We start from the raw sequence: 22,150 nt of genomic DNA, 5'->3' as shown, positions 1-22,150 counted from the left end.
CATGGAGATCTCATAAGGTATTATCCAAAAAAGGTCTTATTTTACCTTGAAGAACGTAGCTAGAAATATTTTCAGTAATGATTATTTAATTCAGTAGCTTTCTATATGGCATCTAATTATGTATGTATTTTTCTGCTAATCTAAGTTATGACTAACTGTATTATATGTCTACCTGTCTATCTGTATCTATGAATATATGTATTATATGCTCACCAAAAGTTGGCTCACCATTTAATTTCCTTTAGTTTAACTAGCCTGAACTTCAGATGATAGATCACATAGTTTGTTCCTGAAATTGTCCTTGAATCCTGCCCAGCTTAGGAGGATCTCATAGAATCTCTCTTCCACTGATATGTATGATCATCCAAGGTTGTTACTATGTCATTGTCTAGCAATGAAGAAGGATTTTCATGGAGGACAGACAAATAAGAGTTATGTCCTTCACCAGCATTCTCTTCTGATGCTTTAGATATGAATTGAAAACATGTATTTACATGTTTATGAAATACTGTGTTGTAACTTTTTCATTGCACATTGTAACACAAACCACTTGCTAATAAAGTATTACTAAGTATGTATCTGAGCCATTTGTCCTAAATCAAAATAATCACTTGAATTTCATATATGAAATGTTGCTCAGATAAGCTGATGAGAGAAGGCAGATAGATGAATGCTACTAAAAGTACTCAAAGAGAGATTGTCTTCTTAAGCCAGTTAAAGCCTTTATCTACAATCCAGTTTATAGGAAAATGAAATTACTAAATCATAGCTTCATGGGTCCTACCTGGTTGGATAAAAAGTCCCTATATTTGACTTTTTTTTGTTATTTGTTATTTATTTGTTATACAGTAATTTGTTATACAGTATTTGTTATATTTGTTATTTGTTATACAGTAATAAGAAAGGAGACAGCATGGTATAGTGGAAAGAGCCTTGACTCTGGACTCTAGGTTCAAGTCCTATCCATGATTCTTGCTACTTCAGTTTCCTCATCAGTAAAATGGGATGGGGTGGATCAGATAACCTGTGAGGTCCTTTTCAGTTCTAGATCTATGGTCAAGGGAAGAAGATCATAACAATAATGATGATAACCAACATTTTTATAGAAAATTTATATAATACAAATGTTTTGTTCTTTAGGAATTGGGGATCATCCATCAGTTAAACTTTTGCCATCTGCAATATTGTAAGATTCACCCATTCAAAAACTGTATATTTAAACTTTTTGATAGTGTGGTCTTAGACTCAGCTGAATGTGACTGTTTTAGGGATGAATGATGAGAAGGTTTGTTGCTCAGTCACTTTACTAATGTCTGACTCTTTATAACTTCACTTGGAGTTTTCTTGGCAAAGATACTGGAATGGCTTGCTATTTCCTTCTCCAGCTCATTTTACAGTAGAGGAGACTGAGGCAAACAGAGCTGAGTGACTTGCCCAGAGTCACACAGATAATAAGTATCTGAGTGCAAATTTGAACTCAGATCTTCCTGACTCCAAGCCTGGAGCTTTATCCACTGCTCCACCATGCTGCTTTGATGTGAAGGTAGAAAGAATTTGGACTTTACAGAGAATGAGACGGAACTTAATGGTACTTTTTTTGTTTTCTAGTTGGCTTTTTGAAGGATTAGGAAGAGACAAAGCTGAAGAACTATTACTGCTGCCTGATACAAAGATAGGTTCCTTCATGATCAGAGAAAGTGAAACTAAGAAAGGTAAGGAAGACCTAAGAGTGCTTTTTTCCATGCAGTTATCATATTTTTTATATATTTCTTTCCCGATTGACTCATTATGGTCCTTCATTGTCCCATCCTCCTACACCTTTGACAACCATATCCAGAGCTGGTAAGCTAATGAGCAACCTACACACTGCCTAAAGCAACTGGCACATCTAAAAGTAATGAGAACTGGAAATATAGATTGCAGAGCAGTAAACAATGTAGTGAGAGGAAAAAGACCCATAGAATGCTGGTTCTGAAAGGCATGTTAAAACATAAAATGGTAAACCAGAAAAAAATCTCAGACAAGAGAATGTGTGTGCTGGAAGGACCATGAAATATAGGAAACAAGAATTGGAAGGGATCTAATGTCATAGAGTATTAGGATATCAATGTCAAGATGTCAGAAGAAGAAGTCACAGAATGGCATAACATGATACTGTGTTTTAGTGTTGGAGGGAGCCTTAAGATATGTACTTCTGGAACGTGGAATGGGTTAGAAGTAGGAAATAGAACAACACATTGGAATCCACAAGGAAATAGACCAAGCAAGATGACCATTTCTGGCTTTATCCATCGTGATTATTCTTACATATACCAATGAATACTTGTTCAAGTGAAGGGTGAAGACAAAAATATCAGGATCTTGTAAAAAGGTTTATTATGTTAGTATTCATTAGAGAAGGTCTTACATTAATTATGCAAAGTAGAATAAACCAGGAAGCTCCATTTTAGAATATATTTTCTATGCAACAATTTGTAAATGGAGAAAAATATAAAGGACTCTAGGATTTTAGAGTTAAAAGAAGGAATTTAAGAAGCTAAGTACATATTAGTAAATATTTAACAAGTAGTGTGTTGGTAAATGTTTAACAAGTCAAAGAACATACTTTTCAGTTTAATCTGCATTATTAACATTTTCTCCATCATTTTCCTAAATCTCATCAGTAAAACAATAAATCAAGTCGTTATTTATAGAATTTCTGGATTTCTGATATAGGAATATTCACACCAAATTTAATAATTGCTTTTTGTGATCTGGTTATACCTGTCTTTAATACATCCAGGAAGTACCCTCTCACTTCTAATTTTATATATGTGAAACATGAGGCACTGATAAATGAAGTGACTTGCCTAAGATCACATAGATGGCTAGGCTTCCAATATAAGGCATCAGATTCCATAGACAATATATTATACCACCTAGTCTTGCTATGGGACTTCCTTTTGGATATGATTTGAACTAAATGGTTATTGAAAACACTTTAAACTTTCAAATTTTTTAACTCCATGAGACATGCTCAAATTCTGCTTTAGCTACTTAAAAACATGGATAATCTTAACAGCTCAGTGCCTCAGTTTCCTCAACTGAATGGTAGAAAATGTAGGGTTTTTTTTAAAGGACAGTGCTTTATATGTAGGTTGCACTATTATTTGTAATAATAGATGCTTATAAATGTCTTGAATTGAATTCATTTATTCATTCATCTACTAACAAAATTATGAGTGCCTATTATTTTCAAAAAATATACTATACTACATTGGCACTGATTAATCTTACAGAAGATAAATTACCAAGTTAGTAAGTCTAAAAATCTAAAATAACTAAATCTACCAAATATGGCAGTACACCCCCCCAAACTAAAATAAAACAAAATAAAAACTGATAATGGAAATCCCAGAGGTTGAAAGTCTGTGCCCCAACTTTCATTAATTATTTCCACATCAGCATGCTTGCCCCACCTGTGCTAAAAATAAAATTTGCCAGACCTACATGCAATAAAGCAGTCCCTCGAGAAGTAGACTCAAGTCCTCTGGGTATATATGCAAAATTCTCATGTATTTTCCACTTGTCACCCCTGGCTGCTTATAATACGTGAACTTTCAGGCCCTGTTAATGTTCCGGGAAAATACATGCTAGGTTTTATAAAGTGGAACTTGGGCAAAAAGTGAGTGACAGATGATATGACTAGGCTTATTACAGAATCATTGATGTAAATGTTTCTAGTTGGGAAGGTGAAAGGACCATGGGATGTAAAATTAGCAGGAATCGTAGATATCATCTAGTCTAACTTCTCTCCTTGTTTTACAGATTTGAAACAGCTTCAAGATCCTACTGTACATTAACTCTCTTATCAAAATTGACCCCCAATCTATGTAACACATAAAAGACATTATGACACAGTAGATGTTGACATTCATTTTCAACACTATTTTTAAAATTAAAAGCATCATCATAAACATCAACAAATAAATGATGAAAACTGAATCTCATTTAATCTTAGTAACAACCTTCTCTTGGAATTGACAAAATATTTTCCTTCTCTCTGGCACACTTGTCACATATTATAAATATCTGCATTTGGGTCTCTGCTTTGAACAAATCTGTAAGATTCACAAGAGTCTGAACTAGAATTTATTAAATCTTTGCATCCTTCCTTGTACTCTGCATAAGACATTTTTCTTGTAGTTATGAGGTTACCAACTTCTGAATATAGCAACTATGGTTTTAAGATTAAGATTTTTTTTTCTTTTCTCGTTTGGCCAAAATGAATAAAAAAAAATTGATTCCAAATGGAGATTTGTTAGCACAAGAACCATTGGATCATCAATTTAGAATTCAAATTAAGTGCTTAGCATCATATCTGACACACAATAGATATTCAATAAATATTGGCTGACTCTCACATTGCTTCATTTTCCAAAATTATTTTAAAGTAATTTAGTTTTTCAACAATAAAATACAATATAATAAATAAAAACAAGTTATTAATATCTATAAATTTCTCAAAAGCAGAGGAACATGTACAGAGTAAGGTAATAGAAAAGAGACCATGGGACTTGACAAATTCCAATTTAACCTGGTTGGTGAATTTCTTGGCTATCTAACAAGATAGCTATAATGTTTTCATAATGTATTTAATTATCTATTGTTAGATGTTGCTATAATATTTATCACTTTATTACCTAGGTGCCCAGCAAAAATTAAGGCTAAATCTTGGCACAGCGACACAAAGTAAAGCATTCTTTTTAGAAGTGACTCATATGTTGATGTTAAAAAAATATTGTTTGTTCTTAATCTGGTATAAGGGAAAATTCTATTCGGTGCAGGGTTTGTGGTAGGGGAAGGGAGTCATTTGGAAGTGATTGATAGTGATGTAAAAAAAAAAAAAATAAGACCATCAACAAAATTTTCAACAAAGAAAAAAAGTAAATCTAAAGTTAAAATATGGGAAGTCATAAATAAGAAATGGGAAGAAGTAGTGGGAAGTTCCTCCAAAGTTAACTTAGAGAGGAAGCTGTGTAATAATAGGAGAACTGCAATTGAAGTCAACAGAGCTCAATCCAGCTTCTGACTCTGACTTCTTTAAGCTCAGTTTCCTCATTTGTAAAATTAGGAAGTTAAACTAGATAAGATTTAATGACTCTTTCTGCTCTAACCTATTAGGATCTGTGTTTTTGTGAAACTGTGTTCTGAAGAAATGATGACATGCCCAATGCTAGTATGATTGACATTGAGACTTGAATGAAGGTCTCTTGAAGCCAAATCTATGGCTTTTTCTACATGGCCTCTTAGAGTTAATATTGATTGAAAGAGATAGAGTAGAAAGAAGCAGTGGTCTCTATCACAGAGATCTTCAAGCCCCAAATGGATAAATTGTTAGGAATATTGCAAGGAACAATTCCTGCTTCACATAGGGGTTGGACTAAAAAAATGGTGATAGATTCAAATAGAAACAGGGACTACTAAGCCATTCACAAGTATCCCTGTAGGTCACATATTGATTTAGAAAAATCATGTATTAATACATGATTTAGTGTATTTTTATTTATTTTGTTAAATATTTCTCAATTATATTTTAATTTGGTGTTTGCTATGGCGTGCTTGACACCTCTGGGCTTAAAGAGATCTGAAGTTTCTTTCAACTCTGAAATTATGAGGTACTAAATAAGACACCAACTCTGAAACTGTGAGATACTGAATAAGACACAAGTTGCCCTTGTACTCCTCTCTTAACTGTGAATATTAACAAAACTTAGAAAGGGAAACATTATGTGGGCAAGGGAAACGTGGTTTTGGCAGAGAAAGAAAGAAGGAAGAAAGGAAGGAAGGAAGGTAAGAAGGAAGGAAGGAAGGAGGGAAAGAAAAGAAGAGAAAGGTGAAAAGAAGAAAGGAAGAGGGAATGCTATATATACTGGTTTTAAAATCCAAAGAAAAGTTGGTTCTTTTTTTCTACATGTACTTACCCCTACTTAATATAAATAATAATCTTTTTTTTCACTGTTAGAATTCAGGCTCTACATACAGTCTTAGATTACTGCCAGATGTGCTTAAATGGTCAGTAATAATCAGTTTTGGGTATCAACTATTGGGATGGTTCAAATTGCACTAAGCAAGAACTCACTGTGATCTAGAAATATGTCTTTGAATAGTTTAGAAAAATATCTAAGCCATCAATCTAAAGTGAAACAATTTATTGTCCTTTCTCTTGAATGAGAACAAGTCAAATACAACTGAATCTTTTTCCTTTTCCATCCCTCCAGGTTTTTATTCACTGTCAGTAAGACACAGACAAGTGAAACATTATCGCATCTTCCGCCTACCCAACAACTGGTATTATATTTCTCCAAGATTAACTTTCCAGTGCCTGGAGGACCTTGTGAATCACTATTCTGGTAAGACAATCTATTAAGTGACCTGTGGCAAGTTGCACATCTATAACCTGACCACTTTTGTTAGGAACAGAATTCATTGAGATTACTGATCAGTTTGATGAATACCTCTCAATTTATTCTTGTTTTTTTTTTTTTTTAAACCTTCCCTCTGTTATCCTTTTCGCTTCTTATTCAATTGTTCATGACTCTGGTGGCCAGGGTTCTTGCTGCCTATGCCATATTCTTTGAAATATCAATGACTAATTCTATTCATATTTATATTAGTTTACAAGAAGATTATCCTCAAAGCCACAATGTGAGATCTGAAGGAATAATATGATTAGATCCTTTTTACAGATAAGAAATGACTTGGACAAAACCATAAATAGGTTTTACAAAGACGCAGAATAGAATCCCACTCTTCCAAATTCACAAAAGCTTGACATTTTTCTTATTTTTATAGTCACAACCATCTTCTTCCAGAAAACTCTAAGTTAGATAATTCAATGTGGTTATCCATATTTTATAATTGAGGAAATGAAGCTCAGAGAGATGAAGAGATTTTTTTTCAAAGTCATTAAATAATAAATAGTGGAACTAAGACTCTAGACTAGACTTTCTGAATTGGAATTTAATGTTCTTTCAGTCACTTATTATAGAATCTAGTAAAGACCAAACTAACTAATCCATAAAAAGTAAGGGAGATATAAAGCTTAGATAAGAAGATAACCTTCCCACTTAAAGACTATAATTTGGCATATGGTACACATACACAAATATTAAATACACAGTATTAAAAAGGTAAGTGGTAGGGCAGCTAGGTCGCTCAGTGGATAGAGCACTGGTCCTGGAGACAGGAGGACCTGAACTCAAATCCTATCTCAGATACTTAAAACTTATTAATCGTAGGACCCTGAGCAAATTACTTAATCTCAACTGCCTTATACCTCCCTCCCCCACAAAGAAAATTTAAGTGATGAGAGAGCCAAGAGACATATGGTGTCAGAAAACTGGTACCACCCAGGAACATTAGGCAAGGCTTCCAAGAGGAGAAGGCATTTGGGGATTGTGTAGTGGAAGATGTTCTATGATAAATATTTCTGCACTCATCTAAATGTGTATGTATATATGTATATATATATATATATATGTCTATATATATGCACATACATACATACACACTATGCCAATATTTAGAGACAGTATGGGATTATAGAAAATACCCTGTAATATTCTGTATTTGGAGTAAAAATCAGAGTTCAAACTTTGCCTCTACCATTTTCCTATCTATGTGACCCTGAAAAAGTTTCTTCTTTCTGAGACTCAGTTCCCTCACCTGTAAAAATAAACAGATTTGCTCAGGAATTTCACGATTTTTCAAAGAGAAAAATACTTTATAATACTAGAGCTCAAAAGATCTTTGGAGATCATATAAAACATATTTTAAAAAAGACAATAGCTAGTTCTTTAATCATAAAGGTTTGAAAAGACAAGAAATTGCTGATCTATATGTCTACTGCCTCATCACTATAAAATGTCCATCACAATGGTCTACATACATGATAAGGACACACCTGATAAAAGCATGAGAAGTGAACTTAGGATTTGGGAGATGATTTCTTTTATTAGTCTTCCTTTAAGAGGTCAAATAACTGCCTGAGAAGTATAGTAAAGGAGATATAGTAGTGTCTAGAAAACAGATGTTAGTCTTGAGTCAAACCACACCTGGCCTATGAATTTATTTCTTGGATTCCCTATTTAAGGAAGAGAATTGAGTATATCAATCAAATGATATAACAAATAAAATGCTTTGTAAACCTTAATAGTTTACACAAATGTTAGCTAGTATAATGACATGGGAGAAGTGCCTAGTATGGTGAAGGAATTGTAAACCATTCCATTTAATGATCTTTGGGGAGTATGTGATGGGATGACATGTGAAATAGTGAGTTGATTCAATTTTTTTTTTTTTTTTTTTGGTATTTAATAAGTAAACATAAGAAGCAATTTTAAGAAAAAAAGAGTCCTAATAATTGGGAAAATGAGAATACAGCATCTAAACTGAGTTGTAATAAAAGCAGAATTGGGAACCAAGGCTGAAGTTCTTTAGAGGAGGGTTTCAGATTGATAATGACAAAAAACATAGCAATAACTACACTTGTCTGGAATAGATTGCCTTAAGAAGTAGCGAGCTCTACTTCACTTAAGGTCTTCTAATAGAGGCCAGTTAACCATGTTGTAGAATGTTGTAGAATGGATTCCTATGTATCTTATGGACTAGAACTTTCAGGTCCCTTTCTTTTCCCCCAAGAGTATTTTATTTTTCCAAATACATGTAAAGATAGTTTTCAACATTAATTTTTGTAAGACTTTGTGTTCTAAATTTTTCTGGTTCCTTCCCTTCTCTTCCCCACCCAAGACCACAAGCAATCTGATATAAATTAAATATATGTAATCCTTTTAAACATATTTGCTTATTTGTCATATTGTGCAAGAAAAAATCAGACCAAAAGGAAAAAACCCCAGAAGAAACAAACAAATGAAAAAAAGGTGAAAATACTATGCTCTTATTCATACTCAGTCTCCATAGTTCTCTCTCTGGAGGCATATCATAAGTCTATTAAAATGGTCTTGGATCACCTCATTATTGAAAAGAACCAAGTCCATCACAGTTGTTCTTTTGTTTCTGTTTTTCACTTCATTTAACTTCAGTTCATGTAAGTCTTTTCAGGTTTTTCTAAAACCAGCCTACTCATCATTTCTTATGGAATAATAATATTTCATGTCACTTTCTAAAATTTTATGAAGATGATACTTCAGTCTGACTAGCTCTTGCCTAAAGATCTTTCTTTGACAGTGCCTTCACACAGTTTATATTGGAAAGTCTGAAAGATATAGGTAAACTGACAAAGCCTCCCCAACTCCAGCTATGTATATAATAGCAATTCTCAAGGGTCATCCACTAAGTCACAGAGAGGCTGTGATCATTGTCAGTGTGGAAAGTAGCCATACTGATGAGATCACAAGGGACAGATTTGTTTTCACTGCATTATCTCCTTGTTCTTCCTGAATTCAAAGTCTTTTTTAATTCTTTCACTAAGACTCTCAAGAATCTATAATTTTATTGCTGTGTGTTCTCTGTCTAAACATACAGTTACAGTTTTTCTCTAATTTGGAAGTTAATCCTTGGGAGTTGCTATAGCAGAAAATTTTATTACCTTGTGGAAATGCTGGTAATGAGCTTCTTAAACATAGTAAGGCTGGTCCTCCAACTTCCAACAATTTTACAAACAATCTGTCATTGTGAGGTTGTTGTATGGTACAATAAGAGTGTAGAATTTGAAGTCAGAAAGACCCATTTTCAAATCTTGTCTAAGGCTTTTAGTAAAATAATTCAATAACATAGTTATCTATTATATTATATTATATATAGTATTATATATGCATATGTAAGATTTAAAGTTGGGAGGGACTTAGAGATCACCTAATTCAACTTTATCATTTTAAAGGTGAAGAAACTAAAGCCTAGGAGAGTAAATATCTATCTTTCTGTCTGTTTATGTCTACACAAATATCTATCCATTATCCATAAATAGATGTAATATCAATATATACATATATACATATACTATATACACAATCATGTATTACCAGCTTATATTACACTGTGTGTGTGTGTGTTCAGTCATTTAGAAGCATCCAATTATTCATGACCCTGTGGACCAATTGTCCGTGAAGTTTTCTTGACAAAGATACGAGAGTGTTTTGTCAATTTCTTCTCCAGTTTTATTCAAGCATGGGTGAAGTGACTTGCCCAAGCTCACATAAATAGGAAGTCTGTAGTCATATTTCAACTCTGATCTTTCTGATTTCAGGTTCATTGCTCTATATGTTTTCCTACTCAGATGCTATGTATGTATGAAATTAGAATTATTGTATCTAATATGTATGTTTATACATATGTATGTGTGTGTGCTTATGATTTGTGTGACTTTAGAGATCAACTTAGTGTGTGTGTGTATATATGTGTAAATTAAGGTTCAAATAGTGTTTAGAAATCATCTTTTTTACCATACTTGGTAAAAAATGAACAGACATTTTGCTGTCACCAGGGTTTTCAATTAGGAGCTGGTTGGCCTCTTCATGGCAGTGCAATAGAAGGGTCTCATCTCTTGGACAATCATCAAACTGAAAGACCTCCAAAATTTCATCCAACTTTTGGATTCTTTGATGTGAAAAATGTTAGGGGGTTCCTTGGGATTCCTGTATTTGTGTGGGGACCCTACCCTACCCCCATGATAGCTGGAAATCTAGCACAGTGAGCAAGAAGTGATAAAGGAAAGTGATCACAACTGAAAGAGGAAGGCAATCCTGGAAAAAATGAATTTGCCCAGTGTTTGTAACTGAAAGTGTGTTCTGGTGTTTGGTTTTTTAATGACAACCATATGAGTTGTTTTTGAACCACGAGATTTACATAGTCAAAAGCAAAAACAAATATATGTTGACCTAATAGATTTCTTACAAATGTGCAAGCTATAGGACCCTGGAGAGAGTGAAGTATCTCTATTCCCTTGGCCATTGTTTGACTACTAGTTCCACCTCATATTTTGTTCCATTCCATCAGCAAACATTCATTATACACCTACTATATGAAGAGCATTTTTTTTTTATTCTGGAAGAAATATAAAGTTTACATGAGACATGTTCCCTGCCCTCAAGGAACTTGTCATGTAGTGGAAGGGTAAGAAACAAGTAAATAAACTTGATACTATGATATTATATATTATATATTGATATTATGTACATGATATTATATATTATATACTATGATATTATATATTATATATTGATATTATGTACATGATACATAATAAATACATTAGAGGTATGCATAGCAAAGTGCTGGGAAATGTTTGTTTTTCTAGTATCTTATTGCTTTTAATGGAACATTCACATCAATTATTTTATTAGTCTAGTAGCCATTACCAATCAATCTGTGTGGTTGATAGAGTGCTGGACAAGGGGTCAGTCATTATCTATCAACTACACAAAATGCTTTACATGGGGGTTAGAAGACCTGAGTTCAGACACTGACTTGCTATATGGCCATAAGCAAAGCATTTAAGCTCTCAGGCTCAGTTTCCTCATCTGTCTCAAACAACTAATCAATAAACACTTATTAAGTACCTACTATGTTCCAGGCACTGTGCTAAAACAGGGATAATTGCACCTACCTCATAGGTCATTGGCAGGATAAATGGGACAAAACATAGAAAAGTGTTATATATTGTTATTATTCGATTAACAAATATTTATTAAGTACTTACTATATGCCAGTCCCTATGGTAAGATCTGATGCTGTGAAGACAAAAGTAAAACATTCCTTACCCACAAGGAGCTTATAGTTTATTTTTTGAACATACTATTTTATTTTTTTCTCCAACTATATGCAAGGAACTTATATTCAAAAGAGAGAAATAACTATTTGTTATTATATACATTGGGTAAGATCTGAAACAGTGTATAATTTGTCTACAAAGGAGGAAACTTTCTTTACCAATTCAAGTTATCTTCTTTTTCAGCACAGAGATTAAGGAACTTGTTATCACTTTCCATATCAGAGGCACACCCTTAAATTCAGATCTTTCTGGCTTCAAGAAGAGTTCTTTACTATGCCAGTATGTACATAAAGCATACAAAATAAACACAAGGTACTTTTGTAAGCATTATAAAAGATAGAGGTTGCCAGAAGTTAGAGGGAGGGGATTAGGAAACACTTTATATAGAAGGCCGAATGAGCCTATTGAAGGAAATCAGAGATTCCAAGAAATTGTAATGAGAAGGAAATGGATTCAAGAAGGAGGGACAGACATTGCAAGGACGTGGAGATAGGAAATGGAGCATCCCATGTACTGAACTGTAAGAAGACTGATATGACAGAGTGCTGAAAGGAGAGTAATGGGTAAGAAAGTAATTAAGCACTAGGTGATACTAGGAATAGAAAAACAGTCTTCAAACTTTTTGGTCTCTGTACAATTTATGCTTTTAAAAATTATTGAGGACAAGAACATTTGTTTATTTGGGTTATATCTATACACACTTACCATTTTAGAAATGAAAACTGAAAATAAAATATAAATAAATTTTAAAATAATAACTCTATTATGTTAACAAATTATATATTTTATGAAAAATAACTATTTTCCAAAACAAAAAATTATTAGAAGAATGTTTTTATAAATCCCTTTAATGTCTGCTTTAATAGAAGACAGATTCTTATATCATCTTCTGTATTCAATTTGTTGCAATATGTTGTTTTGGTTGAAGTATATGAAGAAAATCTGGCCTCATAAACATATGTAGCTGAAAGAGGGAGGAGTATTATTACAAAAATAATTTTGGCTCTGAAGACTCTCCTAAAAGAGTTTTGACGACCTGCTTCAGAGAACATTTTGAGAATTGTTGGGACAGATTGTGTGAAAGGTATCTTGTGGTTATTCCTTTACCTTTGAAACACTAATTAAAAAGTGTGAGAATTTTAAAAATTCAAAATCCACTAAAGGCAGTTAGGTTTAAGGGTAAAAGGATGAGAGTGTAACTTAAGAGATTTGGGGTCTAGGCTTAGCTCTCTGTTAAGTCATTTCCCATCATGGGCCATTAAATTCATCAAATTCAAAATAAGGGAATTGGAGATGTTCCCTAAGGTCCCTTCAAGTTCATTTTCTATTGCACATGAAAATCCTTGCTTTGCAAATCTGTATTTTACTTATATAACATTTTGTAAGGTATCTAGTCTGTGTTTATGACATCCCATTCTGGACCAACAAATTTAAACTATTTCAACTTCCAAGGTCTAATATGGTATTTGACATAAAGAAGGTATTCTTATTACCTTCTATAAGAACAAATACTAACTTCATAATCTTTTTCTTTGTTTTTCTGCTTCTGTATTGCAGTTAATTTCTCTATCTTGAATATCAAGACTCTCTCTGCCAAGCTTAATAATTCTGTCTCTTCAATTTTCAACTCATAACATATTTAATGAATGGATAAATGAATATTCTCCATTCTAACATTCTATATTGTAAGATCTAACTAACATTCTACATTTTATGATCTAAATTTCTGTGTCATTCCAGTTCTGACATTTTATGACAAGTGATATGAAACTGGCATAAATATTATAAGCTTTTGCCAACACTATGATTTTTTTAAAGGAATGCAGAAATTTGCTTCTTAAAAAAAATAGCAAAACACTTATGAGCCAATGTTTCTGGGGAGGTAAGCAAGAGCATGGGTGACAGCTATGATCTCTTGTTCTTTCTAACTCCAAGTGTCACTCTCAAAGCCAGGAAATATACTAAACTTGTCACCTAACTTCTCATTTCTTTAGCAAGTCTCTAAGACTAATTTTCAAAGAAAATGCCAATTCTCATTGGTAGAGGGAGTTTTTCCCACCTGGGAGTTCCTTATGCCAGTGAAATCACAGGATCAATCCCAATCCTTATGCCTTCATGTTATATAGACTTTCTTTCAGAAAAGATGCTGTATTGTTCCAAATGCTATCTTTTCTAAGAATAAACACTAGTCTCTTAATCCCTTTCCTCCTTAATCCTGATCCAATTTCTCCAAATAATTTGTCTAATTTGAATGTCAAGACTTTTTCTCCCTCACTTAATAACCAGAAGGTCATTTCAATTCTCAACCATGACAGATCATTATTAAAGAATCAAATCCAATTTAGCTTCACTGAAACCTCATGGCTCAAGCTCATATCTCTTTGCTAGAGAGATTGGACATTAATATAAGAAATAGATGTGGAAGTCAAACATACTGTTGTTTACCCCTCTCAAAATGTAGATATCTATAAGTTATATTCTATGTTGGAAGTTCATGTTGCTATAACACATTAAGGTTTATAATGCATTTCATATGAAGTATTTCATTAAGGTTTATAAAGTAAATACTTTACAAATAAACAACAGTCTTCTGAGGTAAATAGGGGAAGTATTTTTTCCGCATTTGATAAATGAGGAAACTGAAGCTGTTTTAGCCATGGTCACATGGCTAGTAAACCTCAGAGCCCAAATATGAATCCAGATTATCTTCCTAAATCCAGCCTTCTTTACTGTCATCTGACTACCTCCATAGCAAGGTCACTGACAGCACTTGACAAATATTAAGAAAAAAACATCACACGTCAGATTGGGATCGTGTTGCTTACTAAAGAGCACTGATAGATTAGCTTCAAAGTCAGGGCAGAATTTAGAGATGTAAACGGACAGCAATAACTCAGACACCCTAGTATTTGGTTTCCAAGTATTTACATTAAGGCTACATTGGTTTTTTGCCTGGAAAAAGGACACATGCTATTTCCTGGAATCCATACATACTTAATAAGATGGAGCCAGACGCCTTTCCTTCAAATAATGAAACAGACTAACCCAGGCTTTAGAATGACAGAATATTATTTTTAAACGTTCCTGGAATGATGAAGGTCTTAGTAAGTCCAGATGTTTAAATGATATAGGAATGTAAGTCCTGCTCAGTATTAGTAATGGAAAAAAAAGTAAATAACTTAATTTAATGATTGTCCTCTTTGAAAATAATTGAGATGGAGTGAAGATATTTCTTTTCTTTCCTTCCATCTCTACCTTCCTTCCTACCTTCTCTATATATGTTCTTGCCTTCCATTCTTTCATCATTAATTTATTCATTCACTCATTCATTACAAAAATGTTTATGAATCACCTTCTATACATACATTACTGTGACAGAATTATCCAAAGTGGAATAGGTGGCTTTAGAAGGTAGTTAGTTCCTCATCACTAGAAGTCTTTGAGAGAAAGATGAATAACTAACTATTCAGTATGTTGAAGGGAAGATTCTTGCTCAGGTATGTTTTAGACTGGATATGTTTCCTCTTCCAATTCTAATTATTTAACTATGACAATAAAGCTATATCTAAAACCAGTCACTTGAACACTCAACCTCTAAAATTGAGGCTCGCAGTTCCTTTTTGATATCTTTTTTTCTCCACCCAAGAACTAGGATTAATATAACAACAACAACAACAACAACAACAATAACAATTTCTAGACTGTAAGGCTTCTTTTCTCATCTCATTACAGCATGAAGGGGAGTCTAAGTTCTCAAAAGCTTTAATGATAGAGTATAAACTCTTAAAGACCCTATTAAGCTGAAAAGCAAATGGAGTTTGGGCCTGGCTACAAATCATGTCAAAGTAATGAATTAGTCAAAGGACTAATATGATTATGAAGGCCAAAAAGCTGGCCTTCAAGAAAAGAGCAGGTTTAGACCACCACAAATCATGTAAGATATAGAGGAACTGTAACCTGCATCAGGAGAGGAAAAACCTATACTAGTGGAATATCAGGGTTTTCTTGAAGTGAGATAATGATTGTTTTGTTTAAATTGATTAATGATTAAAATTTAATATCTGCATCTTGTCTCTGAGGTATCTCAGGTTTCAGATATTTGGCAGGTAGGGAGATTTTGATATTCTTGCTCACATTAAGCATTAAAACATTTCTACTATGCCTTCTTAACAACACAATGTCCTGGTCTGTTCCTTCTGATTTCGTAAATATAGTAAATTGATGGGCACCATCAATTAAAAAGTTGGTGAATTGGACAAGATGGCATCAAAAATATTTCTATCTCTGACATTCTATAGTCCCCTAATTTAATGAACTTGCCAGAGCAGTTTTGTTGATATCATTTAGTTGGATGGCAGCATGGGGTACAAATGTTGGTGTCAGAAGTCTGAATCCAATTTCTGCTTTTGTCATTTACTTATTATAATAATCTAGGCAAATCAATTCCCTTTTCTGACCTTAATTTCCTAATCTGTAAAATGAAAAGAATATCTGCACTACTTATTTCACTAGGGATGTTATAGTAATCCAAAGAATTCATGAACATTGAGTACTTGGTGCTCACAAATTGTCCTTCCTCTATTGCGTCATAGTTTTGATATATGCTAACCCTTTGGATGTTTATGTCTCCTTCCTCAGAGGTGGCTGACGGACTCTGCTGTGTGCTCACAACACCCTGCTTAACTCAATGCACAACTGGCAATGTGGAGAGACCCTCAGGATCACCTGTTGTGATGCGCCAGAAAAATTTCAATTGGAAAAATGTTGCAAGGTAGCATTTCTTTGCAGTAATAGAATGATGAGGTCAAGGGAAAGTTCTTTTAGTGGAGAGTATTAAAATGTATCTTAAATTATAATGGGGATGGGGTGAAGAGGTATGGTAGTATGGAGAGATAAGGAAAGCCTGGTCTGGCAAGCAAGTAAGCTGAGTTCCAGTGCCAGTATACCTGCAAACTGGCACTCTCACTTTGGAAGTCTTTTCATCCTTCTCTCTAGACCTTAATCGGACTTCCTCATTGTCAGATAAGGAAACATGGTGTAAGGAATAGAACACTGCACTTAACGGGAAAAAAATCAATCAATAAACATTTATTAAAAACCTATTATATACCAGAAAATGTGTTTAAATTAGAATTCCAGTTCTGTCCGTCACTAGCTACATGGCTGTGGACAAGTCATTTCTCCTTTTTGGACATGAGCTTCTTCCCAGAAAGATAAATAAATTAGTTGGTAGATAGATCAACAGATAGATAGTATTGATATGGAGGTAGATACATAGATATAAAAATAGATGATAGATAGAGACAGATAGATGGGTAGATGGATACACAAGTGTTGTTTATAGTCGGTCAGCTATTTCCATTCTGTTTGACTCTTTGTGACAAGGTCACTTTGTTTCTATGACTTATGCTTCTGTTAACACTGGAAAGAAGTATAATACAGTGTAAAGAGGGATGCATCTAGAATCGGAAGACCTGGGTTCAAATTCTGATTCCCTTATTATATTTATAATTCTTTGAGCAAGTCATTGTTTAATTTCCCTGGATCTGTTTCTTCATCTATAACTAGGTAGGTAGGTAGTTTCTATGATCTCTTTCCAGCTCTAAATCTATGCTCCTCTGGGGCACAGGAAGTGAGATTCCTAGATCAGGTGCCTGTGGCTAATTACCAGTCAAATCAGACCTTTATCAAAATTAGGATTGCTATAAGTCAACTAAAAAACTAATCATATCTTTCTTTCCTTATCTCATCCCTTCTTTCCCTCTCCCTTCTTACTCTTCCCTCCATGCATACACAGAGTACAGTCTGGTCATGAAGAAGCAAACCACTTGGAGATGGATGAGTCACTCTTTAGCTATGGTCTCCGGGAAAGCATCGCCTCTTACCTCTCCCTGGCAGGAGAAGACGGCTCCTCCTTTACCAGTGAACGGAAAAAGAAAAGCCATTCTCTGATTTATACTGGGAACAAACGCAAGAGTGCTCTGTTTTCTGCTCCTCAATATTTTGAAGATTAGACTTTAATCCCAATGGGAACACAGGACCAAATTCTCACTTCAGATCACCCATATAGCTATTGGCCTGCTGGTGGGCTCACTGCAACCAGAAGCAGAGAAAGAATGGACATAAAGATGACTAAACTCTGAATCTGCACCCCATTCTCCACCAGTCCCCTAACCTTCCCCATATCCAACAAAAGAAGTATCTCTCCTGGTGGCTAGATAGTACTGTAGATATTACTGTTTGTTAAATTATAACTTAGTTATACACTGGATCACAAGAAGTGAGTGAGTGATTGAGTGAGTGAGTATGTATCTGATAGTGAAATACATACATACATCTATGTGTATATATATACATATATATATATATATATATATAGAGAGAGAGAGAGAGAGAGAGAGAGAGAAAGAGAAAGAGAGAGAGAGAGAATGTGAGATGTGAGAAGAGTCCATAAGAAAGATAAGACAACATATGAACAAAGATACTCTTTCAATAGAAATGTTTTAAACTTTGTGATTCAGATGAAGATTATCCAGAACTAACAGAAGGTCTGGTTTTGCTACTTTTTTTCCAACGAGTTGATATTTTTGAAAAACACCATAAGAAGACTTTCTGGCTTGAATCTTATTTTAAAAGTCAGTATATGGAACCTCAGCAACACTAAATGTGCCCTTTGTTGCAAAGCCTTCTTCAGAGGCAGATCATGGAGATGCTGGAAATGATGATGGCTCAGCTCTGATCAGGAATGAACTGAGGATGCTCTGGTTCTGCTTACTGAGTGATTCTGGACAAGTCATTTTAATTTTCTGAGCCTCAGTTTCCTCATGTGTCAAATGTGTGTGTGTTTGGGGGGAAGGTGCTGGTCTCTTTCCAGCTTTGGAATTCCTTAACTTCAGGCCTAAGCAGACCCTTTCTTGATTTTACCTTCAAATGTTTACCTCCTTGACCTGAGAGGGATGGCTTAGATCATCCCCTGGAAAAAGTCTAAGGGCCAAGATTATCACTTATAAAATAATTAATAGGACAATCACTTTGGCCAAAAGAAAGTCTCAAAAGTTTGGTATTGTGTAAGGAATATTGGATTGAGGATGTGAAGATCTGGGCTTGCATCTCAGCTCTGCCATGGACTGTGCATGTAAACCAAGCAATGCAGGCTTCAGATTCTATAAAACAAAGATGGAACTAGTTGCTTGGAAAGATCCCTTCTAGACATAAACTTTACAAGGCTCATATTCTGAGACACACACCATGAAAGATCATTTTTCTATTCCTGCAAATCTGCCCCAAATGGATGTAGAGCAATAGTTAAAGAATGAATTTATCAAATCTGGCAGTTCCTCCAAATGGTTTGGGAGCTTTATGACTCAAAAACAGAGCTTTGGAAAAGGTTAAGAGTCCAAGTGATTCCTTATGGCATACCCAACCAGAGTCAGAGAAGCAGAGGAACTCTTCTCTAGGGGCTGCTAAACCTATGGGTTAAATGCAATACTCATTTTTTCCAGTTTCAAAAGGACAGAAATAATTTGAGAACATTGTCTCTAGACTGATAACAAAAATCTGTATTGCTTACTCTATGCATGTTTGAGATCTTAGATCATCACAGCAGTGGCATAGATATGTGTACATTTTCAGAGCAGAGCACAAAGACTGTTTGAAATAATCAACCATGTTATAGGGTCTGAATATAGTATTGTGGACACTGGCGTTGCTTGCCAAACGAGGAGACCTCCCTCCAGAACTCCAGATGTTTGTATAGAGACTAATGTATTGTTTCAATTTGTGATTCATACAGTTGGAATGCGTGTGTGTGTGTGTGTGTGTGTGTGTATGTGTATGTGTGTGTGTGTGTAGGGGGAATTCTAACTTTAGCATTATACACTGCTAAATCATGTATTTATTCTTTGATTTAAATTGTAATAAATATTTCACGCTTGAAATACACAATGCAAAGCCTGAATGGTGATTAGTAAACTTGATTTCAAGCTTTTGTGGAGTTGATTTTTAAAATCATGGAAGAACATATAAACATGTTTAAGTAATGGGAGAATATAAACATGTAAAAATATTTGAAATAATGTAGCAATGTAACAGAATGGGGATCTAAATAACAGTAGTGAGCTGAGAGTCAGAAGGATTCAAGTACAATTTTGGGTCAATGTGTGACTTTGGGCAGGCAATCCAACCTTGCTTGCCTTAAGTTTCCAATGCTAGAAAAGGAAAGAACTAGTCTGCATATTGCAGGTCCCTCCAAGCTCTTTCATTTTATGTCTTACTGCTTCCTTCCAGCTCTGTTGATTTAGAGATGTTTCTATGAGGTTGGTTTATTAAGAATGTTTAGTAGTGTGGCATGGGACACAAAAAAATCTATATTATCTTGTTAGTCAGATGACCTAATGTACAGAATGACACGGTCAGATAGAGGTATAGATTTGACAGTGAAGTAAAGACTTTTGGTGATCTCATATTTGGAAGTTTTTAATGAGGGTTCAAAGTTTCTGGTGATTATAAGAATAGTTAACTTGGATTTGTTTTGGCACTAGGTAAATATAAAGCAAGATGAATAAGTAATAATAACTAATCTTGGGAGCAAGATTGTTCTCCTGTTCATGAAGTAATGCTGGATTTTGACAAAATGGTTACATCAACCAAAGTTGGTCCCTTGGACCTATCCACATTTTTGTGTGTGTGTGTGTACTAGTCTTTCTTTCTCTCAACATCTTTGTAAAGTGCAAAGAATGCTGGGCTGGAATCAGGAGATTTGGGGTCCAGTGCCAATTGTATCATTGAGTGTTTGTAACTTGCTGCAACTGAGCTTTTTGAGCTTTTGAGCTATTTGAGAGACTATTTGAGCCTACAGTGATCATAGCTACCTCTCATTTTTGCTATTTTCTTAGAAGGGCTAGCTCCTGTGAGAGCATCAGTTAGTTGGTCAATAAATATTAAGTATATAATATGTGCCAGATAATGTGTTAAGTGCCAGGGATAAAAAGAAAAACAAGAGACAATTTTTAATTCCACATCCTAAAAAGGAGATATGCAAACAAAAGCAAGAAAAAAATTGTCATTTATGCAAGATTCATCCAGTGTGCAGCTGAAAAAGTGATCTTCCTTAAGAACAGGCTCAACCAGGTTATCTTCTTACTAAATACTCCAATGGCTCCCTACTAACACCAGAATCAAAAATATAAAACCTTCTTCCCTCCCACATTTTTCTCATCTTATTACCCCCGACTTCCACGTACAATTTGAATCAGTAACACTAGCCTCTCTGCTGTTCATCAAGCAAGACACTCCGTTTCTGGACTCCTGAAATTTTCACTGGGTATCCCTTTCATCGGGAATGTCCTGCCTCTTCCTCTCTGCTTATTGGCTTCCTTCACATCCCAGCTAAAAGCTCACTTTGTATAGGGAGTCTTTAAAAAAAAAGAATAGTCTTTTTATTTTCAAAATCCATGCAAAGGTAGTTTTCAACATTCACCCCAAATTTTTCTCCCTTTCTTCTCCCTACCCACTCCCCTAGACAGTAAGCAATCCTATATATAAAATATATACATATATATATATATATATATATATATATATATATATATATAAAACATGTGCAGTTCTTCCACATATTTCCACATTTATTGTGCTGCAAGAAAAATCAGATCAAAAAGGAAAAAAATGAGAAAGAAAACAAAAAGCAAGCAAACAACAACAAAAAGGTGAAAATACTATGTTGTGATCCACATTTAGTCCCCAAAGTTTTCTCTCTGGATGCAGATGACTCTCTCCATCTCTAGTCTAATGGAATTGGCCTGAATCACCTCATTGGTGAAAAGAGCCATGTCTATCAGAATTGATCATCACATAATCACTGTTGCTGTGAACAATGTTCTCTTGGTTCTACTCACTTCACTTAGCATCAGTTCATTTAAGTCCCTCCAGGCCTTTCTGGAACCTTCATTTAGGAAGTTTTCTCTAATCCCTCTTAATTCTACTGCCTTTGTCCTGTTTATTATTTCCCATTAATCCTGTATAAAGTCTTTTACCACTCCATCAGCAATCAACTTTCACTTGACAATCTCTAATAATGGCAAACACATTACCCTCTCCCAAAGTAAACCATCCAATTTCTTTCTCAGAGTTGAGGAAATTTTCACTATTAATATACATTGGGAATATGGGTGAGCTGAAGTGTTGCTCCTTCCTTGTGATTCAAATTTTTGGACATGCACCTTAACTTTTATATAAGTTGTCCCATGTGTAGTTAAACACCAGTAATAAGCCTCTGGGTTAGTCCTTCAGGAGTTTAAGCTCCAAATTCCTCATGAAGAGTTGAGAATTAGTCATAGAAATTTACTATCAATTTCCTTCCTTTTTTTCCCCCTAAAAATC

At 34.4% G+C, this 22,150-nt stretch overlaps 2 protein-coding genes across 3 annotated transcripts in view; one reads left to right on the top strand and one right to left on the bottom strand.

The window, feature by feature from the left end:
• The window catches only part of SLA (Src like adaptor), an 88,573-nt gene extending 68,853 nt beyond the window's left edge, over positions 1-19,720 (top strand). For both annotated transcript variants that reach the window (XM_003760392.4, XM_012541837.3), the window contains 4 exons: positions 1,609-1,712; positions 6,261-6,392; positions 16,409-16,541; positions 17,568-19,720. In XM_003760392.4, coding sequence (XP_003760440.1) covers positions 1,609-1,712; positions 6,261-6,392; positions 16,409-16,541; positions 17,568-17,784 — 586 coding nt within the window. In that variant the 3' untranslated portion in view covers positions 17,785-19,720. The remainder of the gene's footprint in view (positions 1-1,608; positions 1,713-6,260; positions 6,393-16,408; positions 16,542-17,567) is intronic.
• Positions 1-22,150, bottom strand: part of TG (thyroglobulin) — a 352,924-nt gene that overhangs the window by 118,819 nt on the left and 211,955 nt on the right. The window lies entirely within an intron of this gene.

The sequence above is a fragment of the Sarcophilus harrisii genome, chromosome 1 (assembly GCF_902635505.1).
Source record: "Sarcophilus harrisii chromosome 1, mSarHar1.11, whole genome shotgun sequence".
In the NCBI taxonomy this organism is placed as follows: domain Eukaryota; kingdom Metazoa; phylum Chordata; class Mammalia; order Dasyuromorphia; family Dasyuridae; genus Sarcophilus; species Sarcophilus harrisii.
Note: the sequence above shows the minus strand (reverse complement) of the source record. Positions and strands in the feature narration are given on the sequence as shown.